The sequence below is a fragment of the Epinephelus moara genome, chromosome 19 (assembly GCF_006386435.1).
Source record: "Epinephelus moara isolate mb chromosome 19, YSFRI_EMoa_1.0, whole genome shotgun sequence".
NCBI classification, from domain to species: Eukaryota; Metazoa; Chordata; class Actinopteri; order Perciformes; family Serranidae; genus Epinephelus; species Epinephelus moara.
The window spans coordinates 6,470,048-6,496,952 of record NC_065524.1 but is presented as its reverse complement, the minus strand read 5'-3'; the positions used below and the strand labels follow the sequence as shown (position 1 = coordinate 6,496,952).

At 39.1% G+C, this 26,905-nt stretch overlaps 1 protein-coding gene across 1 annotated transcript in view; it reads left to right on the top strand.

The window, feature by feature from the left end:
* ttc27 (tetratricopeptide repeat domain 27) overlaps positions 1-26,905 on the top strand; it is a 116,895-nt gene that overhangs the window by 39,578 nt on the left and 50,412 nt on the right. Inside the window, exons 8-9 of the mRNA XM_050071468.1 lie at positions 7,509-7,621; positions 10,168-10,234. Of these exons, the coding sequence (XP_049927425.1) occupies positions 7,509-7,621; positions 10,168-10,234 (180 nt within the window). The remainder of the gene's footprint in view (positions 1-7,508; positions 7,622-10,167; positions 10,235-26,905) is intronic.

Here is a 26,905-nt window from a genome sequence, read left to right as displayed (position 1 = left end):
CAAGATATAGCATGTGTATGTAGCCTTTATAATGACCGTGATATGAGCTTAAAAGTAAAGGCAGTAAAAATACCCCAAAAAAGGCCTAGGGCCCATAGGGTTAAAAAGTACCGAAATAAGGTACCGTTTGGTACCGGTACCGAATTCCAGATACCGGTACCGTATCGGTTCAATTATGAACGGTACCCAACCCTATCTCTGAGCACTCAGCAGCCCCTCCCCCTCTCATGCACATGCTGCAGTCACATACTGAAAATGAGCGACTTGCAAGAGGGAGAAACAGTAAAGGAGGATTTAGTCCCCAAGAGAAGATCAACATCTGAAATATGGAACTATTTCGGATATAAAAAAGATGATATCCCTAATGCTCTGTTTTAATCTGGAGTACAGAGACATGGCCTCCTGGATCCCTTTTATATACCAGCAATCTTCTTCTTTCACAGATGAACCCCCTTATTTTAGAGTATGACAAATTAGATCATTGACCCTAGCCTGGATTAATAGAAGGGTATTATATGAATACAATGGTGTCATGGTGAGTCAACCTAATTCTTTCCAAATAGAGCTATTCAAGTCATCTGGTGAAAATTCTTGTATTTTTTAATATCGCAATATATATTGAAAAAAAAAATAATAATCGCAATGTCAGTTTTTTCCAATACCGTGCAGCCCTACTGAGTGTGCAAGGATGCTGCACAGGATATTACTTCTCCAACTGGGAAGCACATCATAGAGGGTCACATTATTAAATAACCTAAAGTTTTGTGGGCACTATATACTGCAGTGTGTCTGTGTGTGTGTGTGTTTGCTAGCTGCTAGATTGCTCACCTGGCAGCTGCAACTCCACTGCTATTTCCTCACGTGTTGTCTTTCTTTATGCGATCATGGTAAGAGCTGGAGGACACATCATACACACAAGGCTTCTGCTGCCACAACTCCACAAGGTTTTCCTCTTTGCTGGAATCCCACACATTTCTGTTAGCATGTTTTGCCTTCATGGCAAGCTGCTATCCATCTGTTTGTCTGTGTTTAGTACCAGTGCATTATTTCATGCTGCATTTCTATGAGTTGGTTAATAGATGTAGGTAGTAACAGCAGAATTTTATCCCGGCCTGTCTTTGATCGCAAGACAGTGACAAAAGCCATCCTTGAACTTATCTCACTGTGCACATAGGACCACGGTTCTTTCATGTTTGGTCATCTTTTGTCTAGGACAGCCCGACATCGCACAGTGTATACTGGGCTTTACACCCCACGGTTCAGGAGTTATAAGTGAAAACATGAAGGGTTTTATATATGGTCACTCATTGGCCCTTTTTTGCACCACAAAGAAAGAAGTTCTTTGTTGGCACATGGTCTAACATTTTATCAAATTTCACTGAAATCTGTCAGTTTGTTTTGGATATTGTTAAAAAAGAAGAAAAAAAGAAAATTAGAACGATAAATATAACCTTAGTACGAACAGAGACAATAGAGAAACTTAAGCCATGGAATTTCTTAGATAGTGCTAAGTTGCTGCTGAGGAACTCAGGAATGAAACATTGGTTCCCTCCTATTTTGTATAATTTCTGAAATCCTCCAAACCTTTGCTGGATTGTGTCCATGGAGCTCTCAGTCTCGTGGCCATGGCCCAGCTTCAGTTCCTTGTGCTGTGCTCAGACCACTAACGCCCTCATTACTGGGGGAGGGGGAGTAAATCGCCTCAATCAAGGCTGTCATTAACTAGAGCTCACTGGCTTCCTATCTTGAATGGATAGAAGAAAAGCAGAGAGGGACAAAGAAAGAACTCACTTCATCACTGGCAAATCAAAACCACTGCCAGCAGGGAAATTGGGCCATTTCTGCCTCTGTGGGTCTGACTGGACTTGGCATTCTTGTGTTATTCTAATGAAAACAAGTCCAATCTAGTATTCTTGTTGCTCGTGCCAAACCACATTGTCGCAGCATTGGAATGAGTTTGCTCTTTTTGCATCAATATGTTTGCCAAGAGCAGACCAGAGGAATGCACTTGACTGTCATTGACGGCCATGCAGTGTTTAGTCCTAAAGTTCTGAATGCCTAATTTTTGGGTAAGCAGTTTGATCCCAGGCTCCTCCTGTTGACATATCTTGGTGTGCTTGTGCAAGACATTGAACCCCTAACCTCTACTGCTGACTGTGTGTGACAATGGGTAAATGTGAGACATTGCAAAGCACTTGGCACTACTCTCAGGTAATCTGGACTTGAGTTCTGATTAGTAGACAAAGTGCTGTGTAGGTCAGTGTACTGTGTCTCTTGGAACAAAGAGGCACATTTACATACATGAAAGTAACACTGTGCCTTTCATTCTGTTTCCTCACAATCAGTCCTTCATCTGATCAGTAGAGGTATCAGGATACACAAAATCCATGGTTAGGTTTGGACTTCAGTTTTAGGGTCATGTGTCAAGATTATTTTCTTACAGAGGGGGAAACATTAATAGAGAGAATACCAAATTTGTTGTTAATTTGAACAAAAACCACTGGTGTTTCATTGTTCACAATTCTTGCTGTAAAAAATGACACTCAAGATACTTTATCACACCCTACCAAAAATTTCATTATGATGGCAACTCCCTGGCTTGCTGGAGAAATTGTGGAAATACAAATGCAAATCATTATCATGTGTTTTGGGACTGTCATGTTATTAAAACTTACTGGAAGGGAATACATAATGCAATACATGTGGATGGACATCCCAATGGACATTTGCAGGATGGAGAGAATGACAGCGGATGTGAATTACAAGAGGGACCTATTTGTTTCATGTTGGAAGAAATGGACTGTATAATACCACGCAGGCCGGACTTTGACTCTGCTAACCTGAGATAATACACTGTGTGTGTATGTAGCAATAACCCCATCTCACTCCCTATGTGTTAATGTTCTTATAATGTTTTTCTTTATTTGTGTGTCTTCTTTTTGTCCTAACAAAAAAGGACATTCAGGCTGATATTTTGTGACTAATAATTGAAGTAGATGTACATACTACATTTGTCGCTGAATGTCAATAAAAAGTGAATAAAAAAATAAAAAAATGACACTCAAACACTGGACGCTGTCAATGTATCAGTAATGCTCCATTGTCACAACAAAGATATTCTCAAGCCTTGTAATGGATGCATTCAGGCAATGCTGTCGCTGATTGTTTAGCATGTTGGATAGTTTATGTTTCCAAAGACATATCAACTTCGCTTCACCAACAGTGTTGGGCAAGTTACTATTAAAATGTAATACATTACATATTACTAGTTACCTTCATTTGAATGTAAAAAGTTACTTCACAATATCACTCTGTGTAGAGTAGTAAGTCACCAAAATAACCTTAGAAGAATGATTAGGTTTTTTTAAATGGATGAGGGTCATGTTGTTTCACAGCAGCTAATCAAAGCACAGAAGCTCTAGTTTATTACAATTCATTTCAAATCCAGTGCTGCGCCGGTCTGACCAAGTCATGCATTCACATACAGTGGTTACCACTTTGTATTAAAATTCCTTGCTTATATTAATAGTAGTGTGATAATACAGAACAATTAAATAGCCTAGACTTTTCAAAATATATGAATAGCCTTGGAAGCAGTGAGGGTCAGGCAGAGGATCAAAGTCTGTAAATTGTAAGATATAGATAAATATATGTGGGCCTATGATATGAAACACAACAAACAAATATTGAGGTTAGCACAACAAACAGATTGGCCTGCACAAATTAATACACCAGAGCTGGAAGACCCACCTGCCGGTTCCCAGTGTGCCGGTCAGCTACAGCACCGGAGAGAGAGTTATGCATAAGAATGGGGCTGTGCTGGCTTTGCTCTGTAGTTGTAGTAGATGTGAATGGAAACATGTACAGTATATACTAACATCATTCGGGCTAGATGTGCAGGCCAGCTCCTTACTCCTGCTGCTATCAAGCAGCCTTAGGACGCAAAATCTGAAGGGAAGCATTGTAGACGTTGCAGGTGCTTTAATGGAAACACACCGCACATGATAAGGCACAGTCCCAGATGTGTCGATCACCAGCACCCTTCTAGGCCTATAATGTAGCCTGTAATGACATGACACGACACAACAACCTTCAGATGATATTTTTTTCTGGTGGTGCATTGGTGGAAGTGGAGTGGTGTGGATCAGTGTGGATAAATGAAAAATAAAAACAATAAACAGTTTATTTTGGGTGGTAATGTTTTACTGTAACGCGTTACCCCCAACACTACTCACCAATATCAGCACACAGTTTTGGTCCATTCCCCCAGTCTTTGTCAAGTGTTGCTGTGACATTTTTCCCTCACCTTTTAATTTCTGAATGCTGTACAATAATCAGCAATCACCAATGGATGAACATACAGTCATAACAGTACATTGAGTGTCATCATATCCCCCATCGCTTCCCTCACCACCATATTCCCAAGTAAGCAGACGAACAAACGAAAAAACAAGACAAAAACAAAACAAAGTATCCAAAAGCAGCTACAAATTTCTAAGTAATACTATCGTTACATGTCCTTAATTTATAGTGTACCTTTATCCTTAAAGGCTCATGACCTGAAAGTTTTCCAAGCAAGAAAATAACAGAAACCAAAGGTCTTGAAAAATATATTAACAGTCATGTTTCTCTAGAGTTAATCTAGGTTTAAGGTAAAAACTGTCTTGGTTTAGGAACGGCTCAAAAGTTGGAGGAGATTCATTTTTCCAAAGTAAAACTATCTTAGCAAAATATGTTACAGTAATTAATACTCTGCATTAATGAATTGAAAATAGGGCATATCATTTAATATATCTAAACAAGGAAAATTGTCTTTGGCTTCTCTCAAACACAGCAAATTACATACAGACACAAAACACCATTAAAAAAGTACAGTTTACAGTATATATGATAAAATATTGCAAAATGGCAGATATGATCAATAAGTCATATAGATAATAAGAGAGAGCACATCTTATAAAATGAGTGTTCTCTGATACAGACATTCTGTGTTCATTGCCTGTAAGGCACAGGAAATAAAGGACTAATTATATTTGTTCCAACTGGTTCTTGGGACCTTAGTCAACACCCAGACGGGAGCAGCTCAAATTCTGAGTGTAATGGATGTGAGATAAAGGCAATTATGTGTTTGGCCTTCCTGCGTACAGCACTGTCAAATGTATTGCTAAGTTGTTTCTGTGACTTGCCTATCACCTTCCCTGCAATGTTGACAGTCTTAGAGAGCTTGTTTTTGCTCTTTGCACTTTGGTTGCTGTACCATGCTGTAATGTTAAATGATAAAATGCTTTTAACCAGGCTTCTGTATGCTAATTTAAGTATGCGTTGGCTAACACCAAAGCTCTTCAGCTTCCTGATTTAAAACAGACACTGACTGGCTCTCTTAAAAATGCTCTGAGTTTTCATGGAAAGTTAGTGTCTGATCAATAATTGTACCCAAGTACTTAAAACGTTCTACTTTTTCTAGGGGGTGGTTATTGAGTATGACAGGGAGGCTCCATTTGGTTCTGTTTGTGTCATAAGATAGAATTAATGGATTAAATTCCAAATTAAATTTGGCTTTGCCAAAACAGATTTATAAAGAGCCGTACACATGCCACGTCTTTAACTGCCTGGAAAACGCAAGGTTGGGTGCTGGGTGCTACTCTTGTGCCTTTTCTGTGCCAGCTTTCAGGAGCGCTGTGGCAGGTTGCGTCTGAGGTTGCTAGGCAACCTCAACCATTATCGTATCATAGCCCTTTTACCTGAAATCCTGAGTGCAGAGCTGATCTTCTTCTAGGCGCTATATGTGTAGAGGCCTATTGTCCGTGGGACAGTTGTAAAGCTCTGGCAGCCTTGCACTAAAATGGTAAAATTTATCACAGACTGATATTTATGGACAAAGGGAAAGATATTTGTTGGCTGTGATTGGTTGGTCCTCATCACATGCAGTGCACACTGCTGTGCTGTTAAAGTTGAACTCTGTTTATCTCAGGGCGCAGCTGTTGTGCCCTGAAAAAAAAAAGGTGCTCGGGATGGCATGCACAACGCAATGGCTTCGCTCCAGTGCCTGCCGCACATTTTCTTACTGTTACCTACATAAGAAATGTATTCTTTCACAATAGTTAGCCAGGTTTTTTCATCTAAGACCATCCGTAGATCGTTTTCCTAGATGAATGAACTCCTAACTTACGTAACTTACTGGAGAACCATAATGCTTCCTAATGATAATCTCAACGACATTATAGGTTCTGCCACACCTGGAAGCTTTCTCATTTGTCTTGGGTGTCACCATATCTACAATGCATGTTGCCTGACCTTTACATCCAAGGGCTAACTCCTTTTGCATGGTTTAGGTGAGAGACATTTATATTTAAAGTGCCTTGTAGTGCAGAATGGCAAGTTCTTTACATTAAAATATAACAAAATAACAGAATTACAGTGAAGACCAAATGGAAGTAAAAACACCATAAAAAGAAAAAATCCAACAAAATTACACAAAGGTAAGTTGGTAAGACTTCCAAAGCTCTCCTGGTAAAACGTGCACTTTAGAAGTTACCGTTTTTTAAGCTGTAGTCTAAATCAGATTGTATTAGGTTATTTTAGCTGTAACTGTTTTCTTCACAGGGCATACCCAAATAAAGAATACTAAATATTGAAACTCATACTGAATTGAACAGGTTGTACTGAATGGGTTGGGACTAATACTCATAACATTACAGCCCAAGCTATCAATAACCAGCACTACCTTTTTTATTCATTCTGCAGTTCAAAGATTGCTTAAAAGTAATAAATTGGTAAGATTGGTCCAAGATCAGAAAGCCACTAATTGTAATCAAAATGTGGTGATGCTAAAATAAAAAATGATTCATAATTCCTAAGACAAGTTAAAAGATTTGTCAAGGTTTTCCTCTTTGGCTGCAGTCATTAGGCATGTGTTACCCAACAAGAAAGCAGTTGACCCAGATGGAGCTTCTGGTCCAGTTCTGACTAAGAAAAGTGAAAGATGTCTCTGATCGCTTCATAACTCTGGGACTTGTCTGAAATAATTTTTTGTTGTGGCTGTGTTTTTTTCTCTTAAATTTTGTGTCATTTGTTGATGTAAATTATAATCCCAGTTCGAGTATTGTTACTTGATATCTTGTATCCAGTGGGGTTTTTTTTTGTTATTTTTGTATAAATCTTGCTGCCTGCAGTTGGTTGCACTTTTGAAAATTGTCCACTAGTGCAAGTTATCAGTGAAAGTTAAATCAAATATGAGCTAACCACTAACCATCGCCCATTCTCAAGAAATTACCCACTAAGCAGCGGCATGCGTGAGGAATCCAGTCTAAAAGTTGTATTTCTCATAGTTGTAGTTTTTCTTTTAAAGGTTGTGGCTGCAAGCAATTTCTCAAAAAATATGTAACTCTTAATCCGAAAAAAGCATGCTGGCTCACTTGGCGGCTTTTAGTTGTTTTCATGCACCGTGGTTTATGGCTGAAGCCTGCGTGCACTCATTGGACTCTGTGTGTGTTTCCATATGTTTACAGGACTACAGTCTGGGTGATGACACTGTGATGGATAAGATTAATTTAGCGGAGCCAGATCAGTATGAGCTCCCTGACCTCAGCGCTGAGGAGCAGGCTGTCATCCTGGGCATCTGGTAAGTCAGCTCAGCACTGTTTCTGCAGCGCCTCTGTTTGATCCAAGCTTAAAACACAGTTGTGTTAAAAACAGTGTGACAACAAAGGCTTTGTGTGTCATGTTAATCTACCAGTTGTGTAACCTGAACTTTAGATGGACCTGCATTACACATACATACATGCATACATACATGCATTATTCGTTTTTCTGTCACGTCAGGAGATACTGCCTCTGATTTGACTAACATCTTGGAAAACATGTTAAGCCTTTACATGTTCATATCACATTATCCATTAATGTACACTTGATAACCCATAGTGACAAATTTATTAAGAATCAAAATGTGTTATGAACATAAGTATAATTCAGTACCCTGTAGAGCCCCCCTTGGCCGTAACTACAGCTTTGAGTCTGCTTGGGTAAGCCTCTACAAGGTTTGCACACCTGGACTTTGGGAGTTTATCCCATTCTTCATGGCAGATCTTCTCAAACCCCATCAGAATGGATAGAAATGTTGTGGGGTTTAAGTCTGGGCTTTGGCTGGGTCACTCAAGGACAGTTTGACTTGTCCTGAAGCCACTCCAGTGTTGTTATGGCTGCATGCTTAAGGTCATGTCTTTCCCTTAATACTGACCAGTCTCCATGTCCCTAACGCTGAGAAGCACCCCCTTAGCAATATGTTGCCACCACCATGTTTCACAAAATGGTGAGCATGGTGGTGGTAACATCAGTGCTAGTGATCAAAGATTATTGTCAAAAACAGTAGAAAATCCTCACAGACCAAAGTTCCTCAGTCACTGCTGGCTGAGCCACCTTGAGCATTTTAGCATACTAGCCTGTGTTATTGTGCACAGGGATCATGTAACATTGTACGTGTGTTTGATTTGGGTCACTTAGTTTGCTCACTAGGTCGAGTATTAAATGAGTGATCAATTAACGTAGATGCAACCTTTTTTAAATATGCTGAGAAACAACTATTCTAACCGTAACCCATATAGACGTGATCCTCAATGTGATTGCATTGTTATGCATTTATAGGGCTGTTGTTCACATTCAGCTATGCATGTAATGAAACAAGGCAAACCTTCTCACTGTTGCTCATGTCACAGAGAAAATAAAAATTGTCCACACAGTTCCTGAGGGAATATAAATAAAGTCCAGGTAAAGCAAAAATAAATATTTGGAAGGAGTTTGTCATACCACAGAAAAATATGTCATCAACCACCCAGCCAAATTTGAAATATCAGAATCCCACCAAGCATATAAAGTTAGGTCTCGAAGTTGTGAATAGACAAGCATTATTCTCTCCTCTGAGATGCTGGGGACATGTCCGTCAAAGAAGATGAAACAAAGATTTCGTCTCTGCAATGCGACAGTCTCTCATTAGCAGCTCACCCAGTAGCACTGAACACGAATACACCCCAGGCTAAAGAACAAGCCTCCGCAACAACAGACTTGCATTAGCAGCTAACCCAGTAGCACACACAGTCTATGGTAGCACAGCACACACCCTCCAAACCGAAGAACGAGGGAGACGTTGTGTAGTGATAGCCTCTCATTCAGCAGCTAACATTAGCACAAAGCACACACCTACTATAGTGAGCCATTACTGCCAGTGGGCTGGGTAGCTGATTCTGAGACTGAAAGGTACATTAGTTACAGCTGTTTTGCATGTGTTTATGTAATTGTTGCATTTAACAAAGATGTGCTTTGTGCATATATTAGACTGAAAGTGCTAAGAAAGCTTGTGGGATATAACGAAACTAAATGACACTGATGCTATGTGCTCTGAAGCTAGCAGTGATGAAGTTTTTATATCAAAGAAAGTTTTTATATATTAGGGAAGGGGTTATGTTAAGGATGACTTCATTGCGTCATCCAGCCATGATTAGAGGGCCGCCCAAAAATCCTGGATATAGAAATGACACAAAAATTTGAACAGTCCAACTCCTAGGGGTGGGAGAAAAAAATCTATATAGCAAAGTATTACGATATTTTGTGTGGCAACATTGTATTGATTTTTTAATTATATAAATGAATATTATTACTAATACAGATTTAACTTTAGGTAGTGTACTAGAATAATATAATTAGTTGCTTTTTAAGTCCTTCTGTCTTTCCTTCTGGGACATAATTTACAGTTGGAAAAAAAGGTAATAAATTGCAATATATCCCAATATATTTTATGATGATACTCAGCATATCGCAACATGTTTAAAATCGCAATAATATTGTATCTTGACCTAAGTATCGTGATAATGTTGCATCGTGGAGCCTCTAGTGATTCCCACCCCTACCAGCTCCACAATTCACATAATTCACAGTCTTTTCACACGTTTTCAACAAGTATTTTCTAACATGTATAATGTGTTGAGAAGAAATATATGGTTTTGCTTTACCCAGACTTTAAAGAATGATTTTGTACTGTACATCTATTGGTATTGTAGCTTGCTATCAATGGCAGAAATAAGATGCTAACTGTTGGGTTTATGGTTTTTGTTCAGTTTAGCGCCAGGCTGTTCTGCCATCATTTATGTACTGTTAACCAAGAGTGTTGTCTTGCAGCACTGACTTCCAGAAGAATAACCCTGTACACAAACTGACTGCAGAGGAACTCCTGGCCTTCACATCTGTAAGTAATAGTTTATTGTTTTGTGAATTGTTATTTCACTACAGAAACACTGTAGTTAGATGTGCTCATTTTGCATCCTTCTGACCATAAGACTGAGTCAGAAGTCAGAAATACCTGATGAAACAAATTTTCATGTATTTGCAGTTTAAGATTTTGCCTTATTTAACACAGCAGCCACACATGTAAGGATAATAATGTGTCTATCAGTGTCCTGTTTTTCTTTGAACATCACTCACTGTCTTAAAACCTTCAATCCCTCAGACTTTGAACAATACCTCAACCTTAACTGTACTGAAATTAGACAGTTTGCAGTCTAAATAGACAAGTAAAGACATTGTATGTGACTTTCTAAATGCCTTGACTTTCCTGGACTAAATGAAAATGTTTGTGGTGGACTCAGAGTCCTGGTCAGTATTGGTCTTAATTGTCTGTAACTGACTTAAATGTTTATAACTGCCACTCCACTGTTCGTATGACACTGTTTTCAAGGTGGTTGTTAAGAAATATCATCATATTTCTGAGGCTGTCTTACTCATCATATTTTTTTATTTCTCATCAGACCCAAACAGAATCAGCTTTTTCTTTAGTTTTCAGAAGTGATGCAGAATAAAAAACTGCAGAGTTTAGCAGAATGTTTTTTTTTTTAACTTGTAATGTGATAGACAATTCTCATTTAAGATATATATTTTTTAATCTGTGGAGGTGTTGTTCTTTGGGTACAGATTCCGTGTTGCCAACATATTCTCTTTCCCTGCAGTGATTAGTCAACAACACCAATACTAAGCTGAAGGCTATCTTTTTTATAGTGTTGCATCAACAAACTGAAGACTCCATCCAAACACAAACCACTGTGCAGAACTAATGAAATGACTCACCTAAAGGAGAACTGCAAAAAAAAAAGCTGAGCACAAGTGGAGGAAAACAAAACCATAAATCCATGTTGACAACCCCAAACACCACCTCACTGTTTTTATGAAACAAGTTAGAACTTCCTGACAAGCTTCAAACTGCTTCTTCAGTGCTGGTGAAACATTAGCCATCACGGAACACTTAAGTTTTTTTTTTTTTTTTGGCTATTGCTTTTCCCAGTCTTTGGCCCTTTGAGAAATAATTGTTTTCCTCAAGCTACTGCTTCAGAATGTATTTGCACTCAGTATTAGAGCTCCATTTATTATCCCTGCAGCAAAAGAACAGGCAACACCAGGGTACCTGAATAAAGCTTCATAAAAGTATCATGATGAGGTGCTGTTTTTAAAGCTAAACTGAAAGTGGAGTTCTTCTCTCTTTTTGTGTAAGTAAATATGAACTATAAGAATGCTAATGCTTTTCTGCATACTTTTTAACATTTCAAAAGAGGATTAAACTGTTTTTGGATATTTATAGAAAACACATCTGGGCTTCAAGAAGTGTGTTTCTCATGGCATTAGTTGACTGACATGTGAGAGCCAGCATTGCTAGGAGACACATGGTCAGCCTTTGTGGCGCACAACTGACCCAAGAACATGATACTGTATAATTCTTGACACGAAGCCCTTTTTTCCCCTTGCTTTTACATCAGGACCCAAATCTGAGAACATAAACCCAAAGTCCAGTTTGATCACTGTGGACACTGTGTAATGTACCCAGACAGGGTACACTGATCCATACTTCACTATAAAAGGTGGTCTTGAATACGGTTCCTGTGTACTTCAGTAGTGTACGCATAAGGTGTGAACACCATGTGTACCAAAATGTGTCAGTGAACTGCTATGTAACATGACTACAAGGAATCTATTACTGGTTATGAAACAGACTCAATTTAATATTGATGCCTCTATATCAGATGGCAGCACAGCCCATCGTGTACAGATCTGGCTTTACTGCTGCCTTCTACCTGTTCCCACGGGAGACAGAAAGCTCTGCACCCGACAGCAGCGGCTCCTCCTCTTAAGAGGCGTACAGCTTTGCCTTGTTGCTCTGCGGTTCGATGCTGATGACGGTCCCAGGGGCAGCAGTGTCTGTGTGCGGTGCCCTTTTCTACACTATGGCAACGTAGATCACGTAGATCCTGACGCAAGTGTATTAGAGAATGGAAAAACATTTCTTATGTGAAAGCTGATTGGTGGGGGAGTGAAAGGGGGGTAAAGTCATACTCAAGCTGGGTATGAATAACTCGTACCCAATATAAAAAAAATCCTGTAGCTATTAGGGGTTGGAGAAAAAAATGATACAGCATTGTATCCCAATATTTTTGTGCGGCAAAATCATATCATCACACAGTGCCAAGTAATGATTTTTTTATTATGTGAATTATTCATATCAGAAATGCAAATTAAACCTTAGGTAGCCTACTAGAATAATATAATCAATTGCTTTTTCAGTCTACTTCATACATTTTGCTGCAAATAAAATGAGAGTGAGATGAATAGATGGAAAACTTTCTCATTGCTTACTACAGATGTTGGCAAAGTTTTTCTTCTGGGACATAATTTACAATTTTAAAAAAAGTAACAAATCACAATATATGTTATCACGATACTCAGCATATCGTAACACATTTAAAATTGCAATAATATTGTATCGTGACATAAGGGTCACGATTATATCGTATCGTTGAGCCTCTGGCAATTCTCACCCCTATGAGCTACCAACCATGAGTAATTTAAGCTGTGTGTCCCTTTGAATGATTGAACTCTTGGGTGAACCCAATGTGCTGTAAAGTTTGCATTCCACTTGGAACATGGAAGCTAGTAGCATAGCTAGAATGAATAAAAAATATTTTTCTACTCATGCTTTTTCGAGTATCATTTGCATATAGTATGCACTGGTACGGGATGGCAGTGGCTCAGGTCATAGGGACTTAGCTTAGGAACTCTAAGAACTCTCTTGCCAGTGCAAGTCGAGTGTAGACCTGCAGCTGCAGAGGCTGTGGGAGATTGTTGTTTACATGCTGTTGAGTAAGGATGTGTGCACAGAGGGATATGCGGAAGTTACATTTAAACCAGCAATTGCTTTTGGATTGACAAATACACAAGATATTAAAATATGTACTGCTTCTAGATAAAGATTTGATATATTTAGAAGTCCTGACCCAGGCTATACTAAGGCAAACAACACTCTTTCCAGCACTACCACTGAGTCATCTGCAGCTCCTGCAGATATTACAGAAAAGAGCAGGTCTAGTTTGTGTTAGTGGGCAGTATGATGGTGCAGTGGTTAGCACTGTCGCCTCACAGCAGGGGGGTTCCAGGTTTTCTCCAGGTTGTCCATCTTCCCCATCTTCCTCCCACATTCCCAAGAAATGCCGGTTAGGTTGATTGATAACTCTAAATTTCCCCTAGGTGTGAATATGAGCGTGAGTGGTTCTCTGTCTCTGTGTGTCAGCACTGTGATAGTCTGGCGACCTGTCCAGGCTGTAACCTGCCTCTTGTCCAGCGTCAGCTGGGATCAGCTCCAGCCCCCTCTGCGACCCTAAATAGGCTAAGTAGTCCAAGTGTGGTGATGGCAAATGTCCAGACTGTCAAAACCTACAGCGACGAAAGATTGTCTCAATAGGGGACAACGTGCCCCTTCTAGCTAGTCAAACCTGTGCTAAAATCTCCCTGTTAGACTGTTAAAATTGATGTACACAGATATTGTACCAATATATTATTGTGATTTAGTTGTAAGTCTAATCAAATTACAATATCAGTATCTTCAGTTGGTAGCAAAAATTCACACCCACCTGAGAACACCAATATAAGGAGTACTACAATTTGAATTTCTTCCAATGGGAAATGGCAATTTCTAACCAAATAAATACAAAGTCAATACAAGCACCAAATATCTATAGTATGATTGATTTCTTTAAAAAAATAATTTTAATTTTAATTTTAACCTTTTGTCCAGACATTTAGATTAGATTCATTCAGAGCAGAATGTCTGAAGGGACTGCATCAACCATTATATCTGCTTTAAAGGTCCATTGCTTAGGCTTTAGGGGTATAGAAATGGAATATAAGATTCATAACAATGTTTGTAGTAGTGTATAATCATTAAAATGTGTCACTTCCATGGAGTCCACCCTGTTATTTCTAAAGTACCCCAGGACAAACAAGACACTGGCTCTAGATCGGGACATTAGCATTTTTTGTAGCAGCCACTGTAGATATCTTACATAGTTGGCACATGGGAGATTTCTCAGTTGGTTGCAGCCTCTAGATGGCACCAAATCCTACACACTAGACCTTTAACCCTATAAAAATAGACCTTCCTCAGACAACCACAAGAGATCATTGTTTGGATGATCCTGTTTGAATAGATCTGAAATAACAACCATAATAGCTTGAGCATTCATTGTTTTTGCAGCAGAAAGCTAAGGCTTCTATTTTTCCCGTCATCATGCCATGACCATACTTAAGCTTACCCTACACGTCATGCAAACATGGTATTTTACCATAATTACGCTGGTATTTCTCCATAACGGCAGAAGGAGGTTGTTTTTTGCATAATCCTGGACATACATCGATCTGAAATGAAAACTATATTAGCTAGAGCATCAGTTCATTTTGCAGCAGAAAGCTAAAGCTTCGGTCTTCCCCATTGTCATGCCATTACCTTATGTTACTTTACTTAACTGCAGTGCAAACATAGTATTTTGCCGTGATTATGCTAAAATTTACCTTAGGAATTTTCCTGTAATGGCTGCGAAATTTTGTTGTTTACATAATCCTGTAATATATTGATCTAAAATAAAAACCATATTATTTAGAACATTCATCTTTTTGCAGCAGAATACTAAGGCTTCTGTCTTCCCTGTCTTCACATTGTTACCCTACCTTACCTTACCTTACCTTACGTGCAGTGCAGAAGTAGTATTTTGCCATAATTATGCCAAAATGTCCCTTGGGAATTTCCCTGTGATGGCTGCAGGAGATTGTTGTTTGCATGATCCTGTATATATTGAACTAAAATTAAAAAAACAACAACAATATGATAACTAGAACATTCTTTCTTTTTACAGGAGAAAACTATGGCTTTTGTTTTCCGTGTTAATATCTTGTACACTTGACATCATTGTAATTTGTTATGTGTTGTACAAAACAGCGCAAAAATGGGCGGCAGATTCAGAGGAATGAATGCTGAATCTATCACAAGGCCTTTTCACTCTGCTCATAAAAATGAGCATATCTCAAAAACAGAATAATGTACACACATAGGCACTACCAGAGTTCAATAGTTGACAGACTTAAAGACAAACGTATTATTGCAGTAGCTATAAAGAGGATTCAGCATCCAGTGTATGAACCCGTTACCCTCAGGTGAAAGTGAGGTTACCTGATTGCAATGCGAGGAGTTCCTGATCCACACAGCTATTATCCAACGTACCACATGATAGAGCAGAACTAGGTATATTTTGTCACAGCTGTTCTTTCCCATCACTATAACTTTGAAACCTAAGCCAAAATTGCTAAGTATTGTAAGACAAGCCAGGCTCCTTTTCTCAACAGCTATGAGCTTGTTTGGAGACGCTCCTCTACTCCAGAGACGTCAGAGCAGTAATGGGATAGCTCACTTGGCTGATCCAGTGAGTCTCCTCTCAAAGCACTGTGAGGGTTAGCTCCATTTAGGCTGATGAGAAGGCTTGGCAGGAGGAATTTGACGGGACAGGAAATTAAAAGAAAAAAGCCATGATTCTCTTTAAGCTGTTCCGGGGGCTGTTACTGCCTTGTGCCAAAACTTTTCTGTTGCTTATTAAAAAACACAATTGTGTCTCTAAAGAGCATAAGCAAGAGCTCGCTGGTTGCATAGTGACATCTGTCGTCCAGGCAGGCCGTATTTTCTTTTTGCTTTTAGAACATAAATGTAAGACTGTCTTTCCAGCGATTAAGACAACACTTTTGATGAGACTTGATGATTATATCAGGTTGCTGTAGTTTCCGTGATATTTGATAGTGTAGGTGGTGTATTAGAGTGACAAGACATGACAAGTTTAGATGCAGAAGCACAACCACAATGTTGTCTAAGATTTTCATGCCCATGGTATTATTTAATGCTATATAGATTGCAGGCTTACATGCATACAGTATGCTAGCATGGTGGTGTCTTTGTGTACCACAGTTCTCATATGCAGATTACATAGTCAGATAAGCATTCATTGTATACTGAAGAAAAGATTATTTAAACCATATTCAACCTAAAATACAGCAGTATGTATTGATCCCGTCTTTGTCTTATGTGAAGACAAATATAAAGATATATTTCAAATGATAAATTAAAGTGAGATGCAAAAATACAACACATTCTTCTGTGACAAATTAAAAGTTTTCCATAAGTAATAAAACACAGCTTTGCTGCTGGTCTGGTAGGACCAACCTTGAGTCACCTGCTACTGAGCCGTGTTGGGCTCGTTATTAAAAAAAATGTAATTCATTACTCGTTACTCTTTTCAAATGTAATATTTCAAATGTAAAATTATTACTTTACTTATTTTTCTCTGACAACAGTACTTTGTTACAGTACTCATCATGTCACTTTTCTGTTACACTTCACAAAATTGGTGATTTGCAACCTTTTCCCCCAAAATTACGAAATCACATGTGCTTCTGTGTGAATATCAGTGTAATCTCCAGTAAGAGCTGCTAGGCTAAATAGCTTTGATCTATCTGAAAGACGGAGAGTCAGTCATGGAGATACGTGATATTTCATCCACAACATATCCAGCCACAAGCTTCATTAGTTCTTTGTTGCTTGTAGCCCGCAGTCGTCCACCATAAAAATCCAGTTTTGGTTGTTTAGTCAGTGTCAGGCTGCAGACATCCTCCATGGACTAGGAGTGCGCACCTTTGGTGGGGTGTGTTGTCGGTAATAGTACGTGTTTCAGGCGGTACAGGGTCATGTTTTTCCCATTTTCCCATAGGAAAGAGTCTCAGTACCACTATGTGAAACAACAATTTTCTTGTCATCTTTCCTCCCAACAAAATCAAACCAACTGAAATATTTCCAGCCACTTAATGTAAGTGTTTCCATCATGCAGGCTAGCTCTCTGCTTTGTGACGTGCATGCACAATAGTTACGGAAATGAATTCTGGATGTGATTCATTGTTGGATTCAAATCAAAAGGGGGTTGACAACAAAAGTTTGTAACAAGTTATTTGTTTTTTGGGGTGACTGTGATATTATCACTGAAAGTTGACACAGACACAGCACAGACATTGCTTCAGTAAACATCGTCACATGTGTCGATTAAATTTAGTTTGTTCAATGGCAAGGTTGGTTGGATCATCCATTCCATGAAATTTGGTCCAGAAACTGATGATCTCCTCAGGATGTATCCTATTGACTGTAGTGCTCCTTTAGCACCACCTAAAGTTTTGGTTTTTAGTTAAATATCTTGACAACTATTGGTTAGATTATTGAAGCTTTAGACAGAATTTTCATCTGCTGCCACCAAGAGGTCATAGTTTCCAAGTAGTGAAATATGTAATTATTTAGTCGATGAATTGTTATAACATTTGGTACAGGTCTTAATGGTTCCTAGATGCGTGTTTACTCTTAGCCTTCTCATTTTTCTAAGTTAACAACCTGTACAGATATGTCAGTCTCATCCATGCCTTTAGCCATTTTTGTGTGGAATGGATTTTTGTTCTCATCACGTCCCCATTCTTAATCCCTACAAGGCTCTTTGGCTTGGTTGTTTTCCAGTTGGGTAAGCAACAATGAGTGAACACAGCAAGAAACCTATTGAATCGAAGAAAATAATTGGAAATGTTAGTATTAATTCAGTGGTCTGGAGCCAGGCTATATGCATACAGGACAGTAAAAGCAGCAATGTTAGATTTACAATTAGAAGTACAGACAAGATGAGAAACAGACATTAAAACATATAATGTCCAAATACTAGCACTAATCCTGTAGGCAGTCTGCTTTCATTACCAATTATTCGGTAATTTGTTTTTTTTAATTCCATGGCCATCTCTTTCAGTATGAGGCCACAGAACAGCCAGGACATCATGGCTGGGATTTTATCCACAAAGCAACATATGGTCCTGGCTGGTGTCTAGAACAGTTTTTGGCTTAGGTAACCTGGGGAGCTTGTATGTTGTTGTTACTTCTCAGCATTTCTTGTCTTGTTAAGTAATAAAGCAGGGAGCTGCCTCCTATTTGTGCATCGTCTTATCTTTGTATGCTTTACATTTTAGGAGTTCGATACACTTTATTTCTTTCCATTAATATAAAACAGTAACCCCATAATATAAAGCAGTTCTTTAGTTCAACCTTGGCTGTCTGGAATGCATATCAGGCAAAAGACGTGTTTCAAATGATAACATCAGAGCAGTCTCAAGGTTGACAGGAATAAAAGTCAGGAATAAGTAATCGGTGATCATTCCTGACCTAACCCCTGTGAAATAGCAATTTTCTCCTAAAAGAAAGTATTGCCAACTGTAAAGCACCTAATTTTTTGGTAGGCTTTTCTGTTGTTGTTGTTGTTGTGCTGAGGCAAATATTTTGTCCATATCTCGCCTGGTTGCTCCCACTCATTAGACATGTCAGTTAATTAGAGAGGAATACGGAGGAAAAGAGTGAGTGGAAGTGAAGACACTAATTGAAAGGTGAGAAACTGAGTCACGCTGCAGGCTCTCCTCTCACTCTCTTTCCTACTTTTAACACAGTGACTACTTTCAGTATGTTGAAAGCATAAATGGCATGGAGGTATTTTGAAGTTAACTTTGTAAACTTGACAGTAAGTCATAGAAATTGTTTTTTTTTAGGGTAGAATCAAAGAGGGTGGAATCAAATTTTACTTTTAATTGGCCCTTTTTATTTTTTTTAGTTTGTAGCAACAATAACTCTCATTCAGGCAAATATGGCTCACAGTGAAGGTTTTCTATCATGCTGTGTTGAAGTTACAGTGACTGTGATTTTAGTTGTTCTGTCAGCCAGGCTGCAAAAATAACACATTTCACAGGATAATGATTACCAAAACTTTGTCAAGGAAACAAAACGAATTAGTTGTTTGTGCAGTCACAAGCCTTGCTGTACTCATTTTGATGCAGGTCATTAATTTGAGGACTTAAGCCTTGACTTGACTTTGTTTTAATATCATTTGTTGGTTCGGCCATCTCAGTCTGAAAAATAAGAACAAATTGGAAAAGATGGTCAAGCTGTGTTCTAAGATCTCTGGGGTTACTATAAAATCTTAATATAAAACCTTACACAGCTTTATGAGGAGAAGCTCATGTCAAGGGCTCAGTCCATCGTGTCCGACCCTTTGCATCCTTTACATGCTGTGTTTCAGCTGCTTCCTTCAGGGCGGAGGTTTACCCTTCCAAAATGCTCTACATTTTGATCTTTCAAATGTAGAGCATTTCTTTCATTAATACAGATATTCCTTTGTCCCATCTGCAATAGTTGCCCTTAATGGTCATTGATGCCAGGTCATGTTGTTGTTTTTTGTCCTGTGTGTGGTCTTGGTGTTCTGTATGTGAGCTGTATTGTCATATTGTATTGTTATGTCTCCCTTCACTGACTGCAAACCAAATTGCCCTACGGGGACATTAATGTTTTACCTTACCTTAACTTACCTTGTGAAAATAAAAAAATACTTGCAACTCAGTTTTACCTTAAATGCCTTTAGATTTTTGATTTTGTAATGAAATTAAATGGTGGTGCTAGATAAAAAATGTCAGAGGATCACCACAGTTTATAGATTCATCCTCTGAACGGTCCATACACTTGTTCGCCTTTTCTTCTCGCTCTCGTCTTTCATTGTAGAGGACAAAATGGATCAGCAGGAGTGTTGTAGTTAAGGTGTGGTGCAAAAACGCAAGTAGGACAACACAGGGGTATGTCAGAAACAAACACTACAGCTTCTGTTAATTGTAAACACTTCTTCTTCTTCTTCTTCTTCTTCTTCTTCTTCTTTGTTGTTTCTAGCAGCCTAGACGCCTATAGGCGTATCGCTGCCCCCCGCAGTCTGAGTGTTGCATTAAATAAGAGCGTTTCTGGTAGCCCAGTAGCCCAGGGTCTTTTCTGGAATACGCCGAAACATGGGAATATGTCAGTTAACTTGTAAACGGAATATTCCAGTTGCTGCAGCACTAGGGTGACCAGATGAGAATGGTCCCACACATGTGCCCCCCCCCACAAGCGGTGCTTGACTGTCATGACATGTCAGCTTCATTAAAAGCTTGACTGTGAACTTGAATTTAAGGGGCTAAGCTTTTCAAACTAACATTTCCACTATGATTCACATCGAAGGAACCAATATGAATGTATTATCTTACGTAATGAATGTTTTGAAATGGTACATATGGAAAAATCAAATCCTGCATATTGTCACTCACTTCTACCCACTTACTGAATGATGCATTGGTTCTGAGATCGTCATCAAGTCTGACTTACTGGTGTGCAAAAACTTCATTTCGTGTCCCAAAGCTATACCTTATTGTTATTCCAGTGTCCTGGATTCTGCTCAGCAAGTCCAACTTTGCTAATCATCCATATTTTAGCTGATAGCGCTCTCCAAATTAAAAATAAACAGTTGTGGGCACAGTTTGACATGTGGTACTGGGCCTGTTTTGTGCTCATTACTTTCTCAAAAGTTGGACTCTTGTTATCATCCATCCAGCTGGGAGCTCAGTTGAACAATGAACTGGCAGTCTATGTTGTATTGTCACTGCATGGGATGGAAAAGCTGCAGGCAGCTGCTGGCTCTGTGAGCAGGCATCTTCCCAGCCTACATGTGGATCCAGGAATCTGCAGGCTGGTTAGATGGTTGTCACATGTCTAGCTGTCTTCATCGATACATGACTTCTTTCGATTTCCTGGAGGACCATTTGGAAGTAGTACTGACGCATCAGTTACTACCTGAGCTTTCATTGTAGGCTTTTCACTCATGTCCAGAAGCAGTTGTTGATTTATCTTTCCAAAAGCATTGTCTGTATGAAATGAATCAGGTTTGTCATCTCCTAATGGAAAATCTGACTGCTTAACAGTTGTGGATTTTCTCCAGATCTCATTAAGGAAAAGAGGTTATGACTGGTAGGCAGAGGACTCAGTCAGCAGAGACAGTGGGTTGAAACAGCTGATGAGCACACAAACTCCAGCTGCTGGAGTTCAAACAAAGGTTTAAGTGATCCCACTTATGTCCAGGTCCCACTTTAAGACCATTAGGCATTACCATACAGCATATTCCCTTCAACTCTTCAAACCTGCCCCCTTAGAGGTCTCATCTGTCTGATTGTCTGTCTGATCCCTCTCCACAGTGTGTTTGGCTCATAAATCAGGACTGAGCTGAAGGAACATGTGCGTTTTAAAAGACAAATATTGATTTTGGAAATCCCAAGTCAGAATAAAGTATGAGAAGCTAAGAAGGTTCATGTATTGCCCTGGAGATGTGGCAGTTTTATGATAACTCTCTGCTCAGTCCAGCTCCCTAATATTTTCTTCCTGTGCAGCATGTTATTTTATTATATGTTTGTTATGATATATACTTATTCAAAATATCAAGTGGGTCTCATTCATTTGTTAGGCCAATATTTTGTCTAAGTGTACTTGTACATTGCACATTTTCTGCACAAAATATAATGTAAATAAAAGCTTAAATTCAAATAATAGCCTATTCACAATTAATAGCAATGGTCAGCACAAACAAATTCAGTCAATTTGTTATAAAGGACAGATAAAAATGTCCACTTCTCAAGAATGAACTGATTAGAACTTGGTGCTCAAAGGTCAAGGTCACTGTGACCTTGCAAACCATGTTTTTGGCCGTAACTGTAGAATCATACCCTAATTTTCCACACAAATGTCCAATAGGATAAAATGAAGTGATGACACTTTAAATCCAAAAAACATCAAAGGTCATCTTTTGGTTGGATACTAAATTGGATACAAAATCTTGGGTGTGCATCTTAAACCTGTGCTGATTGTATTGATCTTCTGTGCTGCACGGGGGAAGATGGCTGTGAAGTATCCAAGATTTTACAGACATGGATGTAAACTGTAAGTGTGGCTTGACTGGTTTGCTGAGGCATACAACTGCGAGGTGGTAATTCTACTTTGCAATTACTTTAAAGCTGCTGTCAATGAAACTTAATATCTTCTGTATGTACTTTGAATTAAAAGTCAGCAAATAAAATGAGGGATGTACACAATACTGAATATATTAAGGTAACCGCAGTTGAGGTGACTAAAGGCCTTGGTTCCTATTCGTGAATCTACAGTATTCTGCATTTAATGACAAATGAAAAGATGTTTCTGTATTCAATTGAAAACTCTTAGCCAAGTCACAAAATTGTTGCAGTTTTGTTCCCACCTGACACTACTCAACATGTCTCCCCTGTCACATCTGAATGTGTTTTTATAGCTCAGTGCACACTGTGCAGCCAGTCCCAGGAGATTCAGTCTGTATGCCTCTCACGTTGGCTCAGTTTTGATCACCATGCTCAGCACCTCAAAACAAATTATTCCTCATCCTGCCAAGTCTGCTACCAAACAAAGCAGTGTCTCCTCTAAACTGAGACACAATGTGGTGGAGAGGTGCTACAGGTATTAAAAGCTCCCTTGTCTCTTGAAATTGCAGACACTGTAGATGGTGGTCTGAATAGACTGTCTTTTGTAGGTGTCAGGACTGGGGTTTTCACTTTATATTTGAAATTTGAACTTTTCAAATGTGGTAAAACATTGAATAATCAGACTGTAATAATCTATAGATTACCAAGGCAGCTATGATATCCATTCGTTTAGTCATCCTAGCTGTTACACATTCCAGATTTAACTAAGATGGAAGGAGTTTCATTCTGTCTGTGTCTGTCTTTAAAGTTCAACTGTTCATCCGATAGACTTCACAATTGGTTGGTGTATTGCTGAGGACCCAAGGAAGTGCATTGTCAAGAGTGAGCTATGTGGGACATACTTATTAGTGGTGCGCCATGCACATATGAAGGATGTCACGAGAGCCGGGACTTCTTTACCAAGTCGATGTCAGAATTCTGAAAACGTGACAATACTTGTTTTCCCACTACTGTAGGTACTAGGGATGCAATTCTTTTGGACCTGACAGAGCAGCATATTTGCCTACAAGTGCCCTGGTCCGCCATTAACAGTGTTGTCCAGTAACACATTACAGTAATATTACTTTCTCTAGTAATGAGTTGTGTAACTAATTACTAATAAAATTTCAGTGGTAATATTACAGTTACCCCAAATCCAAACAACTTGTTAAGTTACTTTTGTTATCACTTCACTTTTGACTTGAAATACAATATCTCATGACTCATTTTTATGATAGTCGTGCTACACAGGCACGGCACAAAGCAGTAGGCTAGTTTGGGAGATGGAAACGCTTAACCCTTAAGTGGCTGGAAAATATTTCCATACTTAAATTCTGTCAGGTGGAAAGATGACAAGAATACTGTTGCTGCAGGAAGTCATAATAAAAGTCTTTCCACTGCGAAAAACTCCTCCTCAAACCTCTGGTCTGAAACACCCAGTGTTGGGTAAGAGTTACTTTAAAAGTAATCAAAGTACTTTACTGCGTTACTTTTTAAAAAAGTAACCAGTTACTTTACTGCGTTACTCCCTGAGTAAAGTAACTCAATTACTTTAAAAGTACTTCAAACGTTACTCCTTGAGAAAAGTAACTCAAGCACTTTTAAAGTACTTTTGAGTATTCTACATTTCCTATTGGGCAATGGACCACAGGGCGCTAAGCCTACATTTTTTTGTCTCCAAAATTAAAGTTATGGACCACTTGCCCTTCACTGAGATCCAATTCTCCCATCACAGCCGTCACTTTGACCAGTAGAAACAGAGAACGATCTGCTGCTGTAGACAACTGTATGACAACAACACCCCAGCGTTTTTAATATTTTCTCTAGGGATGTTGCCACACAGAGTAAAAGGGGGAAATGATGGTGTGAAACAGCAGAGGCACTTTGTCAACCCGCTGAGTTAACGTTACTGTCATTAGCATCAAGCTAGCAAACAATGGTTCATCCTCATGGTCGGACATAAAGTAATAACATTAACAAATAGGGGCAGCAGTAGCTCAGTCCATAGGGACTTGGGTTGGGAACCGGAGGGTCGCTGGTTCAAGTCCCTGTCTTTACCAAATAAGGAGCGTGGACTGGTGGCTGGAGAGGTGCCAGTTCACCTCTTGGGCATTGCCGAGGTGCCCCTGAGCAAGGCCCCGAACCCCCCAACTGCTCGGGGCGCCTGACCAAGGCAGCCCCCTCACTCTGACATCTCTCCACTTTGTGTATGTATAGGTCCTGTTTGTGCATGTGTGTGTCTTTGAATTTGAATTTCCCCTAAGGGGGATTAATAAAGTATATAAAATAAATAAATAAATAAATAGTGGCTGGGCTTTTACTCACCACAACTGCAGAGGCTCCCAGCTTCATTTGAAACAGACTACATTATAGACGGTCCGTTATTTATTAATCCCTCTGTGTGTTTATATATTTACTCTTTATCCGCTCCGTTGTCTTTATAAAGTTAACATATCGCACCGTCATTTCAAACTCAACACTTTTTTCAAATTAAAAGCCCCTTTTAACCTCGGCTGAGAGAATCCCTCCATTTTCTAAATAGGCTTTTATTCTGAAACATTTGTCAGAACTTCCTGTGGAAGATACAGTAGCTTGATAGTTTACATATGGCATATCCTGCCATCTGCTGACGCTTTTAGGTGACTACAACAACATGTCGGCTGGCACATGAACAGACACAGTGACTCAAATAATAGTAAAAGTAATAAAAATAGAACAAGAATAACCCGATGACATCACACATGCCGTGAAAGACGACCGGGGATAATTGGTGAGTACCAGCGTGTAGCGTGTACCAGGCATAATGCAAGTCCTGAGTCTGAAATATGTCTGTCAGTGAGTCCTACTCCACCTGTTCAGACTCCACCGTAGACAACGGCAGCATTTCTCCGACCACGTAGCGAGCCACAAGCTCCGTGGCTGCCACAAGCTCCGTGGCTTCTTTCAGACTGATAGGTTTAACGTTATCTCCGTTATTACAACCAAACGACAGCCGTTGCTGTTTCGGAGCTGAAGGACCAGCGTTCTAAAAGTAACGGAAGTAACTGATGTCTTGTTTGAAAATGTACTGAAGTATTTGATTACTCAAACAGCAAACTAACACGTTAGGTTACTCGTTACTGCAAAAAGTAATCAAAGTACTCTAACGCGTTATACCCAACTCTGGAAACACCTATTACGAACAACAGCACAACAATGTGAAGCTTCAGGTAATACACCAAACCAAAGGTGATCCCTTCTCAGCCGCAGAGATCAAACACCAAAACTGGATTTTAATCGTGGAAAGCTGCAGCTTCAAACAAGTAATAAAGCTTGTGGCTGGATATGTGGTGGATGAAATGTTGCTTTACCACAACGGGAGATGGGGTGTAACAGAAAAGCAATTTAACGAATAGTGTAACGAATTACTATTGGCAAGGAGTAATAAGTAAAGTTATGTTATTACTTTAGAAAGGAGTAATGAGTAATATATGTGACATTTTAGAGTAACAAGCCCAACACTGGCCATTAAATACCAAACAAAGAAGAAGAACGCCTACCAGCACGGAAGAACAACAATAAGTGCAGCTGCAGTAAAAGCTCCGCCTCAACTTGATGAAAAGAAAAGCATTTTTCATGAGGGGAGACTATTTTTTTTTCAATTCTTTGCAATGGTAGCACTATGTATTGACATGATTCTACAAAAGCCAGCAGCGTGTCAAGATGCTGAGCATCTTTCTGTAGTAAAAGTCATGTTATTTTATGATGTCAAAACATACCATATAGAATATGTCGTTATGTATTATAATGCATTTTAACTGAAGCTGACGGTCAGTGCAACTAATGGTTGGCATTACTATCACTGTCCAATGCACAGAAAATTATCAGTCATAACAAGAGTATTAAGAAGTGATTTTTTTTGCCTAGGTTACTATCCTACTACTATAAAATTAAACTTCCTTCATTGCTTTTGCGATGAGCTTATTGCTCGTTCATGTTAACAGTCGCATGACAAATGCTGAGCGTGCCTTATCCTTTGATTTTAATTGCTCAGTGATTGATGTTGCTGGAGGAATAATTGCCTAATTAGGACAATTTACTGCCGTACTAATGACTCCAGCAAGACTCGCTAAGCATCCACAAACATCATTAGTGTTTGTTCATCTCACCTACAACCATGTATCACATTCATTGCATATTTCCATCATTATCAATATACTGTAGGGGAAAAGTTATTGTTGTATGACTTGTTCTGATTAAAGCAAGCCAAAGCTTGAGCTCATATAAAGAGCTAGAATCATCTTCCGCGGTGTCTACCTGCCAGTATGTAAGCTCGATATCCACGTCCCCTGTTCTCTTTAATCAGCTCATCTAAATCTGTACCACTAAGCTGTCCCAGCTATTACACAGCAGATAATCAGCACAGCACACAGATAAGGGTGTTCAGGCTGTAATAGGTTTTAATAATTAGGTGTTCTCATTGAAAATTGCTGGTTGACTTCTCACTATAGTATGAGAGGCCCTTTGAGACATAATTCATACTTGGTTTCACATGTAACATCATACTCTCATACATACACCACTATACTCTTACACAAACACTACTATACCCTCTCTTACATGCACAATCATACTCTCATACATACACCACTATACTCTTACACAAACACTACTATAC